Raw genomic sequence first — 13,840 nt, forward strand, 5'->3', positions numbered from 1 at the left:
CATCGTGTACTCTCCCCTGATTGGTTGAAGTGTATATAAGCCTGGTGGGTGGGAGAGCGAGGGGGCGGAAGAAGAGGAAGAAGCGGAAGAAGCGGCAAAGGCGGAGGCTGAAGCCAAGCTGGAAGCTGGGAGTACGCGGGAGCTGGAAGAAGCTGGGAGAAGGGAAGCTGGGAGTGCGCAGAAGCTAGGAATAAGAGAAGCGTAGGAGAGGGACTGTGCACAATAACTTCCAAAGCTTCAGACATTTGTCGTGTCTCTCTCTGCAGCCAGAGGGGACGCGATACTTGGGAAAAGAGCCAGTGAAGAAGGAATAGATTATGTAAGGCATGCTGGGCTATTCTTGGGGCGCAAGGAAAGCAGGGGGGCTGGAGGAGCAGGGGCATCATCACAACAGCTCAGATACAGCTCAGCTCTCCTTAATGAGGTGAAGGTCAAATGCACTCACTGGGAGCTGAACAGACCAAACCTAAAGGCTAGTCCTTCGCCACACATACACAGGCAAATTACCTGTAACCTGAAGCATACAGGGATTCACAGATGAGCTTCATATGGTTGTTTATTAGCTTTTTCACAATGTTGGTGCCCACAACGTGAAAATGTGAAAGATCACTTGCTGTCCGTAATAATATGACTTCAAAAACTTGAAATATTAACAGCATCTGCAAAGAAGAAATTCCAATACTTATGAATCATCTCATCTCTTTTCCTATTATACACTAGTTGGAATTACTTGCAGGCTTAAACCTTCAATGTGCAGGGCTCAGGCCTCCTCAGATCCTGAGCCAAAGATGGTGAAGGCAGCAGCTCAGCAAGTTCACCTGTGAGGACCCAGGTTCTGAACTTGAAATACAGAATGGCTTACTTACAATCACATGAAATGAAACAAAAGAGAAAACTCGAATAATGATTGGGCCTCACCACTTAGGAGACATTCTGTTCTATGTATTTATGACAATAATTTGAGACTTCAATAAGTTCATAAATATCTCACATTTTCAACCTCTTGGAACCAAGAGATAACACCAATTCCACATGTTCTGAGACACAGCGTTTAGCTGTTCTGCTTATGTTAAAATAAGTCAGGTACTTTCTGATTAAGAGTCTACGATTCTACCTCTGACAGTATTCACCAAATATTAATAAGAAGTTAGTGCTTCCCACCAAAATTTTTCAAAGGTCATGAAGGTACTAGTGAATGTATTCCTATAGCACCAGGACAAAGCATCATTTCTGTAGAAAGCTGCCACTGTCTGGGATGTTTATATCATCATTCATCAAATTTAACATCACAGCATCATTAACTTTTTTTTCCCTTCATCAAACCAGGTAAAAACAACGTACTTCACTTTCAGGTCGCTTCTCTCCACCCAGAAGCTGGAAAATTTCTGCACACTCAACAGATATCTTTATGTATCCTTCCACGACATCATACATGTCTTCTTGTGGTAGCTTCTTGGCAGCAGTGACAAATGCTTCCAAGGCTGAAATAAGAGTTATATTCAAAAGTCAGCAAGGGCAGTGTCCTCAGAAACAATCAGTCACTATTGCAACCTGCTTTCCCTGTCGTGATCCTCATGACTTACCTACACAGCCAGAGAAGCCACTGAAAATTTATGTTCTGAACTGTTCCCCCCAAAATTTACATAATGAAGTCCTAACTCCTACAAGACTATATTGGAGATAGGGCCATTCAGGAGGTAATTAAGTCATGAGACTGAGGCCTTAATCCCATACGACTGATGTCCTTGTAAGAAGAGGAAGAGACATGAGAGGGCTCTCTCTATATGTGATGACTCCAGAAGGGAGGACCCAGCAAGAAGGCAACTGACTACCATCCAGGAAGAACCATCAACAGAACCCAATCACACGGCACCTCGGTCTTGGACTTCCAGCCTCTTGACTGTGAGAAACTAAACAACTGTGTTTCAGCCATGTGCCTTGTTTCAGCTGCCCTAGTAAATGATCCATATGGACTAACACAAACACTTGATAAACAAAGGCAGTACAGGAATAAACCAGCTGTGAACCAACAAAACACACAAGTTTGAATCCTGGCTCCAGCCAGCACTCACCTGGGCCTCTTAATTTTCATTCCCTCACCTACAGATGGTGACAATTACCAAGAGCTCTACCTATGTCACACCACTTCATTCTCACCATGACCTTTCACCCCATGAACTGATATTTTTTGCACTTTAGGGATGAGAAAACTGAAGCCCTGGTCAAGGGTATTTAGCCAATAAGTGGCAGAACCAGGCCTCAAATTCAGGCAGTCTGGCTCCCAAGACCACAATCTCCCTTCAAAAGTTAGAGCTGACCTGTGCTGCTTTATATGAAATGGAGTATACAGTGTCTACGCAGAGCCTGGCCCACTGTTGGCACCAGGAACTGCAGCAGACCATGGAGCTCTTCAAAAGCTAAGAGGATGGCTCCTACATGCGTATTTTCCCATAATGTGACCCCCAAAATTCCCTCCAAGAGTCACATGAGCTCAATTCTCAGGGTACCTGTAATCGCTCACAAGACCCTATCCCTCTCCTTTAAGAAAACAATGCAAGAGACAGCAAGGGCTGCTACAACATTCAGAAAGAATAGTACTAATATTTATTCTTTTCAAAGGAATCATTTGCTAAACTCCAGGCAGTTCAGGCTATTGAAGGGCAGGAACTGCTGATCTATTATACCTGCCATCTCTGAGCTCACCTTTCCATTCACCAGCTACTGAGCACCCACCACTTGTACTAGGCATTGCAGTGCCTGGGAAGTGCTGGTGAACAACCTGGAAATGGCCTTTACCCACATGTACTGACGATGCAGTGGCATAGGCCAACTCTCATCCATGAATATTTATTAAATACCTACCACAATCACTTAAATAGACATGTTATTACAAACTGTAGTTAAGTGCTATGAAGCAAAAATCAAGAGTGTAAAGGGGTTATAACTGGGGAACGTGATTTAGAGTTGAGGGTTGTGAAGGCTTTCCCTGAAGAAATAATGCTGAACCCAATAATGGCAAGAATGAGTTGAGAGATGGGCTGAGTTAAGTGTTCCAGGATAAGGACGTGCAAAGGCCCCAAAGCTGGAGGGCACTGAGTGTGGTTGGAGCCAGGCAGGTGGGTTGGTAAGTAGGTAAGTGAGGCTGGCCTGAGATGAAGGCAGAGAAGCAGGCAAGGCTAGATGCTGTAACAGGAACAATTTGGATTTTATCCTAAGGACAGTGGGATACCATGGAAGGATGCCATGAGAGGAGTGAAAAAATCAGATTTGAAATTCTAAAACATCATTTGCCTGCTGCCTGTAGAAAGGGCTGTAGGGAAGCAAGAGTAGAAAAGAGAGGCCAAGCCTGGGCAGCTTTGGCCACAGTCCCAATAGGTACCAGGACTAGAATAATGGTGAAGAGAGAGGGGAGCTGAAAAATCCAGGGACACTCAGGGGATGGAATGAGGCACTAGGAGGGTTCAGGCAGGGATATTCAAGTGATCAGAACTACCCCTAATGCATGCAGCACACAGAAGCATGTGGGACTGGGGAGCTCAAAAGTTTAATCTTTGGTGTACTCATATTTCAATTTGATCTTTTCTATGAAAGACCAGTGAAGTATGGGGGCACAAACTTTCCAAGGAACTGGCTTGAAGCAGAACCTTTCTTGATCTAAGATCGTCCCTGATGCGGACACTGATCCACTGAGCACCCTTTACCAATCTAACCTCGCAGCTTTTCCCTCTTCTATGTGAAAGGAATATAAACAGAAATTGTCCCTTAGGCCTATAAGGAGAGAAAATCCTCCAACATCCATCCAACAATTCTACTTCCCTGATCTTCTAGAAATTCTATCACAGGAAGCTGAAAGCATATCAAAAGGGGAAAGAGAGAATCAAAGGAAGAGACTAGATTCAAACACAAATCTAAAGCAGTCTTGCACAAGGGATTCATGCTTTCATCCACTGACTTCAGCTTTGCAGTGTCTTTCAACTACCTCACTTACACCCATCACCTGTCAACCAAGTTGTCCTCTGACACTTACTCAATAGATGCAGCTCATGAATGACAAGGTACTCACTAAGCTGGACAATGAAATATGGATATAATAACTAAACACACTCTTTTGCCAGAAGGGCTCCTGTTTTTGTCCCCTTCTATAGCTCCTTTGAAAAGCCATGTCCTTGGAGGAAACTTCCTCCATCTCAAGAATTAGTTCCAAGGCTGTTAGGTACCGTCAGACACCATGCAAGGCTCCTTTGGAATTATATATATGGTTTTATTGATTATCTGCCTTTTCTATTAGACTGCAAGACCCACAATGGCAAGATCTGTGGCGGAGTTTTATTCACCACTTCATCTCAACCCTAATAAATACTAGCTCCTAGTAATAACTGAAAGGACAAATGAGTGAAATGTATTAGTCTGTGTTAATGTAGGCGTCTTCCTGGTACTGATTAGCATGTGCAGGCATCAAAAGTTCAAAAACAGAATCCACGGGAGAAAAATTAGAAGTTGAGGATATTCTGACCATAGATTTAGTAATTTCTTTAATGTGGAAGAAATACTGCCAGTGTTTCATGTTAGCAGAGTACCACTGTTTCCACCTGGCAACATGTTCAATTGTTTCTTTCTTCAAAACCTCCATACTCTCTAAAGGATTGCAAGTAGTTGTGAAGTTAACGGATTGTGCTCCATCTCTGTCATGAGATGGCCCATTCCTGGCGATTGACAAGTGGTTGTGGTGGCTTCTGGTATCTTGTATGTGTGTTATCAGGTCAGTGTGAGTGTGGGAGGACCAAACCACTGAAAATGGTGCTGTCAGCCCAAGGAAACACCAAACTGTCTCACTGAACCGCCCTGAGCTGAGTCACAGTACAGATTCTATACACACTTTTTTGTGTGAATGAGGATGCTTTAATTATTTTCTTGACAATTGCAACAAGGAGGTTTTGGAGTTTGCTGATGGTTCCTGCCCAGGCAAGGGAAATGGGCAGCAGCATGGAACTGTCAAAACCAAGCGAGGCAGCCCTGTTGTCGTCGCTGACAGCTCAGGGCAAGGAATGGCATCGCTCAGTCTTGGAGCTGGTTCTGGCCCAAGGGACCCTGGACGCCCAGTCACAGGAGCCTCAGCGTCTTTCTAAAGCAGAGGCTTGGCTCTGACCCTCAGTGACCCAGAAACTACAGAAACGGCAGGCCGTACCTGGCAGTGTCTAGACCCTGCCGGAGGGCCACCTCGCTAGCACGTGCTCGCCGCCCAGGGCCCGCCGCCCCGCACTCACCCGGCCCCGCGCCCTGCGGATCCCTCAGCTGAGTCTTGAACCGCACGCCCGTGAGCTCTTCAGTGCGGGCCCGCTTGGCTGCGCCCGCGGCGGAAGCCGCGCCGTCCTGGCCGCCTGAGGCTTTCCTCTTGGAGACCCCCATGGCCGAGATGGCACCGGTGCGACGGAAACCACGCACGTCGGGTTTCCTGGCTAGGGGACTCAAGCAGAAAACAGAAAACAGACACGCGCCGGGACCCACACGTGGGAGGGAAGGGGCGGGGCCGACGGAAGAGGCGGGGCCTGGAAGAGGAGGTCGGCGGAAGGGGCGTGGCACGGGAGCGGCCGGCAGGCAGGGGTTGGGTCGGGGCTTGTTGAGGGGCGGGGCTTCTGGGGGCGGGGCTGCTGGGGGCGGGGCTGCTGAGGGGCAGTGCAGGCCGGAAGCCGGAGGAGTCCGGATTTCGCCGGTACCAGACTGCGTGGTAGACTCGCAGGGGGCTGGAGGCGGGCTGGCGTTCCACGACTCGCGCGCCCGGCTGCGGCGGCGTAGGGCCCATGGGGCCCTCCTTTGACCCCGGGCGGCGCTTTCCAGTTCCCCTAATAGAAAGACCTCCCAGGCCCTTCGGGACCGCGACACCTGCCCCCGCGCGTCCTGGCAGCAAGAGTTCGGCTCTTGACTTGAGGGCGCCCTAACGGTGTCGCTCAAAGAACTTGCCTCGCACGTAGTGGGAGTCGATCCTTCGCCAGTTCGAGGTTCTGCGGGTTGGCCAGGGTGGATTTTTCCCTGGTTAAATGCTGGGAGAGACTCTCTTGAGAACCAGGACTCAGGGATGTGCAGGTGCCCCTAACGCCGACCCCCATCTTCTGTCCCAACTCGAACTAGACAGGCTTGTTTAGCAGGAAGTCGCCCTGGATTGACCTCCACCCCACTCTTCCCCAGACTGATGGGCGCGCTGTGTAAGATGCAAGGAGAGGATCAAATGAACTGTGAAAGCCCTCAGTGGACAGCACCGAGCACCTACATCTCAGTTCCCCTCATTTAAATGGAGATAGCAAAGCCAGCCATACCCAGTCCTCAGGGTTGCCGGCACAGCAAATGATGCAGTGTTTGTAAAACTGCTTTGACGGGAATAAAGTATAGTGTGTTTTTGTAACTGTTATTGACTTGTGGACTGCATTAAATGCGCTGAAATAAAATAAAGGTAAAACTGCGTAAGTAAAAACTGAAAGTGTGTTTTTTATAACAACCTCATCAATACTTGGGTACCATTTAAATAATCATGAACCAGCTTATTAGGTCAGTAATTTGGTGATTCCTGGAATTCTCTTGTCATGTCTTCTAGTCTGAAAAAATACATCTTGTTTTTTGTAAGCAAGTGTGTTTTAAGTACCTGAGGATGTGACCCTTTGTGACCTGCTATACAGAAAGCACATGGTATTAACTCTGACCCTAGGCCTAGCAAGACTAGGAAATGCACCTGGCAAGTGACAATGTCATAGGGAAGTCAGCCAGAGGGAGTCACCCCAGCACATTTGAAACAATGTAGCAATATTGAGAAGAGAACAGCTCCAAGTCAGACTATAAAGGGCAACATTCATTAATAAAGACAGACTAATAACTAATTGGTCACACTGGTCCTCCTGTCTGGTTAATTGACTGCCACAAAATTTTTTTCTGACAGCATGAGCCCACCCAAAGAGGCAGCAGGAAGGGGCAGGACACAGGCAAAAGCTGAGTTCAGTTTCCATCTCTGTGGGCTGGGGGCAAATTACTACCTCTTTGGGCTGGTTCAATTTGCAAAGAATTAGAGTGAGGAACTTGCAGGATTATTCATTTCCTAAGTGGAACCAGGACGCATGCAGCACCAAATTAAAGAAATGTAAGTTTGCAGTGCCTATTCCATCCTTAGCCAGAGGTGTACCTGATGTTAGATAATGGATCAGAAGCACAGACGGAGGCTCAGACTGATTCAGGTCAATACCCTAACTCACTAGTGCCAGGTCACTAACCCCTTGCTCAGATTTAGAGTTCACCAACCAACCTCCAGGTAGTGACTTCTCTTTCTAAACAAAAGACCTACACTGTTTGTCCCCAAGTATGTTCTGGTCTGTTGAACACTGAGCATTATAGTTATTTCCTAGGACATTCTAAGCTGACATCCGCCTCAGGGCCTTTGCACATGTTCCCTCCCTCTGAAACTCTTTGACAAAACCTCAAATGTCTCTTAGATTCTCATTTCATGTGGGTTCTTTTGTCCATCCCTCTCTCTAGCTTTTACTCTCCTCTATTTTCCTTTACTGCCCTTTTCGCCTACTTGTGATAATAGATATTCTTTGTCAAACTCCTTCACTAAAACGTTCCCTGTATAGTGGCACAAAGCATAGGCAAAGCTCCATTCCCACTGCTTAAAATGCACAACACAGGGCACATCACAGTGCTCAATAACTGTTGAATAAATAAACATCCATGTAGATATGAATGTGAATGAATGCACAGACCTGAGTATTGAGCTAGGTTAATGTCAGTCTATTCTAAAAGAGCAGGTTGATTATAGGAATGCTGTCAAAAGCCTCACAATGCAAGTTCGAGTCTGGAAGCTTTTGAACTGACCCCAGGACTATGGCGAATTAGCAAGGGAAGTGACCGACCTTCTTTAGCCACTAGTGAAGCTCATGAGATCATTCCAGTGACCTAGCTTCTCATTTACACCTATTAAGTGTGTGTGTTCATTTCTTAACCCATTTCAATCCGACAAGGTTAAATTCAAGCTCTGGAAAGGGACCAAAGAAGCAGTTCAATCAAAACCTACATCAAGTTCATAATACACTGTGCTCATCATAAATCCTCAGAATATGAGAATTATCATACACTAGAAGAAGTTATTTTATAGTTTTATCCTTCATTATTTCATCTGGATGAAAACTAATTAATGCAATCACATTTTAGAGAGCAAAAGTATGGAATTCCTTTCTCTATTCTGGTACAAATTCTAATCTCATTAGTGATAAATGTTTTAGTGTCACATTTTCTGAGTTCAAGACAGTTTAATTATCTGCTTGTTTAGCAAAGGGAAAAATAACGTATTGTTTCAAAGACAGTCACTGTAAGACTTCCTGGATCCCTATGCTAAGTCCTCTCTTCTTCCCGTCCACTCCATAACCTGTTCCCTTGCAAAAGTGCTCTCAAGTAGTCATCAGAAAGTAAGGAAACTTGATAAATGCACCAAGGTGTTGGGGGATAGTAACAATTTGCAGCCTATGCAAAAATATTTTTACACTTTATTTTGTCAATTCTGGATGGGTGCAAAATTATTTTTGTACTTTAAAAAGAGAACTCTTTGGAGATCACAACTCCCCAAAACGAATTTTTAGTAACTGTTTTAGTCAATGACTATGTAGTTTTATTTATTTATTCATTTAGGTATTTAGACTAGGGATTAAACTCAGGGGTGCTTTACCACTGAGTCACAGCCCCAGTCCTTTTTTATTTTAAGGGCCTCTCTAAGTTAGTAAGTTGTTGAGGATCTTGATGAGTCTGGCCCAAATTTGTGATCCTCCTGCCTTAGCCTCCCAAATAACTGGGATCACAGGCAAGCACTCCTGGGTCTGGCTCCTCATTGTGGCTTTATGGGAGTAGAAGAGGGAATGAAAAGGCAGGTCATGGACAAAGCAGAAAAAGAGCTTCTCAAGGTTGACATCAATCAGCCTGAATTCCTGCCATCATCCCACATGTTACAGTTTTAAATTTGGGGACATGTCTAATTTTTTTCAAAAATAGATTTTAAAATTGTTCCTGAAAATACACACAGATCCTTCTGGAACAAGGCCTGCCAGGGCCATCGCCTCAATAAATATGTATTATGTTGATGACCGTGAACTCAGACTGAACTGACTACTCAAGAACACCAGGTTGTTAGATGACAGCCTGATTCTTTGAACAGCAAACGGTAGCAATAGTTATAGCCAATTTAAAGTTTAAAATATCAAATGTTAAATTTGAACACTATTATGTAGACTAGACTGATATCTTAATCATTAGAAATACTGAAAATTTTTGAATACCAATATTTTTAAATTAATTTATCATAAGGGAATTTTTTTTACCCACAAGAGATAATACTTGTTTCTTTTAACCAACATGGAGCAGTCATACAAAACTGACCATTTTAGGTCACAAAGGAGGCCTTGATAAATTACAAAAAATCAGCATCACACAAACCATCAAATAATAAAGTTAGACCCTTGATAATAAGAGAATAGGTTGTCAAAAAATCCCATGAGTCTAAGATGAGGGATAGAATTTCTACTAACTAATCCTAGGAAAGCACAAGGGAAATTATGAGACTTGGAAGACAACAAGTGAACACTTCATATAGCAAATCTGTGTGAAGGTGCTTAGAGGAAATATTTTGTTGCTCGAAATGTACTTATAAGAAAGCAAAAAAGATTGAAAACAAATGAGCTAATAACGAATGTTCAAATGAAGACACTGGAAAAAGCACAATAGAACTAACCCAACAAAATAAGAAGGAAAGAGAAATAAAGAATAATAACAGAAATCAATCACAAAAAATGGGGAGAAATCCATCAAAGAATATCCACAAACTTTCACAAAGACTGGTTATTTCTATTTTTATATTGCATGCACAAATTGGTGGCAAAATCAATTAGGAAGATAAAAAAGAAAGAATGCAAAAGAAAGTACAGGGGTAACGAAGGGAATTACTATACAAAAAATATATATTTTTAAATAATAACAAATTATGAACAACTATTTATTCAAAGCCTTCAAAACGAAAATAAATGGACAGATTTCTGGAAAAGAGTAAAAATCCAAAATTTGGCACACACACACACACACACACCACACACATACACACTAACACACTAGAGAATTTGAATACACCACCAATTACTAAAGAAAATTGCATAATAATCAAACCTTTTCCCAAGGTGCCGATGATTTGGGGGGCAAGTTCTAAGACTATTTTAAGAAACAGGTAATCCTGTAGTGTGGCTGTGCTTAAAACAGCACAGCAGTGTCCACCAGATCCCACCTGGGCCTCCAACCACAGTTATGGGCATCTGACTGGAAATTAGATGAACTAATTGAGCTGATGGCCTCCAAATCACCTCAGAAGAGAAGATTGCCTATATCAAACCTGAAGATAAAATTCCAGGGGAGCTTTTGCTCAGGCAGCAGTAGACCAATATCCTGGTATTGCTTGGAGACAGTGACAAATTCCAGCCGAATCCAAGATGGTAGTTCATTAGCTTTGACCTCACAGATAGGGGAGATTCCTTTAACTTTAATATCTTCTTGCAAGATCACTTCAAGTAGGTAAAGCAGGAATTGGAGATTTCCAGAGAATCTCAGGAAATGGACATTCCTCCCAAGTTGGATCTAGGTTTCAAGGAAGCACTAAGTTGAGTATCAGGAACATTATAACCAAGAAAGGAGATGATTAGGGCCTGGGGGCCTCAGCTTCCTTCCACCTCTACCTGGAGGCAAAGTCACAGTTCCTCTACTGTCCTTCTCAGTAGCCATCAGCAATCAAGCCACCCTACCACGCATTCCAAAATCTAACCGTGGAGGTAGCAATTCAGATTTCTCTTTAGAATTAGATTCTCCTGCACCTGTCACAACATCAGCACCAGCTCGTTCTGCAAGCAGTGACTTGTGGGGAGATGTTAGCACTGCATTCGGCTCTGTTCCAAACCATGCACCACATCTACCCAACTGGATCCAGCATTGGCAAGACAATAGGACAGACTTGAAGAATAAAAATGACATTGAGAGCACCAAATTATGAAGGGTGTTAAGAACCCATTCTCTCCCCAAAAACAAAATTAATGGACAATCTTTTTCTTGGATTCTTTATTACATTCAAGCGGATTTATGTCATTATTTGCATGAGAGTATCTGTTATTTCCTGTTCATTATCAATGCAGGCGAATAGTAGGTCTTATCTATTATAGTTGACTATGCAAAGTTCAAAAGACCATTGTCTTTTTGAGGGGTTATGACCTGTAACATCTGTAAAATTTTCTCCAACTTTAAATTCTTGAACTCATTTCAGAATCATATGATGACACTTATTAGCAATCTGTGAAGCCCTAATTAAGAATTTCAGGGAAGACAAAAGCCTTGAAACTTTCTTTTTCATGACCTCAAGACTCTAAAAATGAACAGGCTGACCTCAGTATTTACAAACTCATAATTTTAGAGAAGGGTAGGTTGGAGAAAGATCTGTGTCCTGGGTCTCTTTTATATGGCCTGCTTTAGGAGTGTCCTGTTCAATGAACACCCAGTGCTAGGTGGGTGCAGCTCCACCACCCTCGTGTGGGTTTACAGGTCTTTTCCCATGATAAGAGGGTTGTGTTGTTGGCACCTCTATATTCTTTTGTGTTGACTGAATAATGCAACATCTCTGACCGTGGGTGTTCAGTGTTTCTTGAACGAAGGGAGTTCAAGAGGCTGAGCTTCCCAAGTTCCCTGCTATACACGTGCTGGATTTCTCACAGTTCCATCTTGTTGCTGTATCTGAAGCACAGCATTCGTTTACGTTTGCCCCTTTTTCTGACCTAAATTTGAAGAGCTTTTACCTGATCCACAGAGCAGAGGTTGAAAGCACTTAACTCTTATCTGACCCCTTTCCACAAACATTTCTTTTTTCAATCCATCTAGCTCGTCAGTAGAAAGCTGCTGTTTCATATATTGTCATTTATGAGGAAATCAGAGGGTCATAGCTTGACTTGTGATAGGTTTTGCCTCTGACTTTGCTACCTGCCAGCCAGGGGACCTTAAAAGTGAATTGCTCTTCCATCACTTCCCTCTGCCTTGTCATCCCTTTCACAGCGCTCCTCAGACGAATGGGTGCTACCCATTTTGTTTGTTAATGGCAATTTTGAGGATTAAATGGGTGGATACAATTTATTCCTTTAGCACCTATTTGGACATGTGGATTCTAGCCTTTGTTTAGTTTCAAAATATATTGTTTCTCCTGGATATCGCTCTTAACTTTTCTAACTTCAGGTCCATTTTTTTTCATTGCTTCCCCTTCCAGGCAACTCTAGTCTTGCAGAACCATGGTAGGACATTTTAAAATTCCATTAGAAAATACTAAAAGGAAATCCATAGAATCATTAGTGACTAGCTACTGGAAACCTTTTTTCTCTGTCTTCCTCCATGTTGTGTTCTCTGTATTCTCAAGAAGCTAACATATTATCTATTTGAATTGCTGAAAAATTGAAAATGAAGTTGAAGATATATGTATATAAAGGGTAAGCTATATTCGTGCAATAATGATAATTAAACATGTGGAAAATGAAAAAAGAAAGAAATGGGTAATGCCTACCTTATTTAGTTTGTTCACAAAGCAGAAAAGATGAAAAGTATCCTGACATCTTTTTATAAGGCTCTAGTGTAACCTTAAATATAAAACCAGCTAAGAGTAATGCAAAGTAAGAAAATTATGAACTTATTTCATTTTGAACATAGATGTGTGTAAATAAAATATTAGTTGAGTCCAAGACTTCATTTGAAAAAGAAATACAAGGATAGTTTAATATCTTGCCTATATAATTCACAACACTAATGAATTAAAGGGAAAAATCAATTATTATCTTAACAGATGAAGAAAGATACTTGAAAAATGCCTATTTATGATTTAAATTTACATAAAGCAACAAATAGAAGGGACTTCCTTAACTTGATAAAGACTATATATCCCCCAAACCTGCAGCAATCATGCATTATTGAAAAAGTTAGATACTTGAATTATGATTGGGGACAACAGGAAAGACAGAAATTCTCATCAACTATGCTATTATTTATTACTAGAGGCCTAACTAGTAAGATAAGTCAACACAAAGAAACAAAGGAGAGAAAAGAATTAGAAGAGTTAAACTTTTCTCTACTTCAAAAATTCAACAGAAGTATAAACTAAGTAAGAGTTTAGCAAGGTTTTCACATATAAGATTAAGTTACCAAAATCAGTAGCATTGTCTATACATCAAGAATAGCAATTTAAAAGTGTGATAGAAAATAAGATACTATTAACAAATCAAAAACTACAACCTGTGAATTATCTCAGAATGAAACTAGAAAAAGACTGCACAACACCTTTAAGAAGAAAATTTTAAAACAAAAACCTAACTAAAGAGGCATACAATGTTGACCTACAAATCTTCCTAACTTTGATAAACTTGATCTGTTTTCCACTGATATGATTATGTATTACTGTCTCTGTGGTTTTCAGAGACTGACTGAAATACTAATTGCTTTTATGCTAATTGTTTATAAAAAAAGTAATACTTCACACACACAAAAAAGAGGCATACTATGTTCATGAAAGAATGACCTCACATGGTGAATTTGTTAATTCTTCCTAAATTAGGCTATGAAACCATTGTTGTTACTATAAAAATTAAGAAAGAAAACATAATAATAATTTTTAATGGAAAAATAAAGGTCTGTGAATGGCTAAGTCAGATTTTAAAAGAGTAAAGGTGATCTTGCTTTATCATGCATGAAGACATATGTCAAATTATAATAATCAGATTGGAAAGATAATGGTAAAAGAATAAAGACATAC

The 13,840-nt window shown here is 42.0% G+C and overlaps 1 protein-coding gene and 1 pseudogene across 1 annotated transcript in view; one reads left to right on the forward strand and one right to left on the reverse strand.

Moving 5' to 3' along the window:
- Urb1 (URB1 ribosome biogenesis homolog) overlaps positions 1–5,495 on the reverse strand; it is a 66,430-nt gene extending 60,935 nt beyond the window's left edge. The window contains 3 exon segments of the mRNA XM_047564933.1: positions 508–659; positions 1,342–1,481; positions 5,265–5,495. Coding sequence (XP_047420889.1) covers positions 508–659; positions 1,342–1,481; positions 5,265–5,406 — 434 coding nt within the window. The 5' untranslated portion in view covers positions 5,407–5,495.
- LOC124993759 (adaptin ear-binding coat-associated protein 1-like) lies at positions 5,405–11,056 on the forward strand (annotated as a pseudogene).
- The last annotated feature ends 2,784 nt before the right edge of the window (positions 11,057–13,840 follow it).

The sequence above is a fragment of the Sciurus carolinensis genome, chromosome 9 (genome assembly GCF_902686445.1).
Source record: "Sciurus carolinensis chromosome 9, mSciCar1.2, whole genome shotgun sequence".
NCBI classification, from domain to species: Eukaryota; Metazoa; Chordata; class Mammalia; order Rodentia; family Sciuridae; genus Sciurus; species Sciurus carolinensis.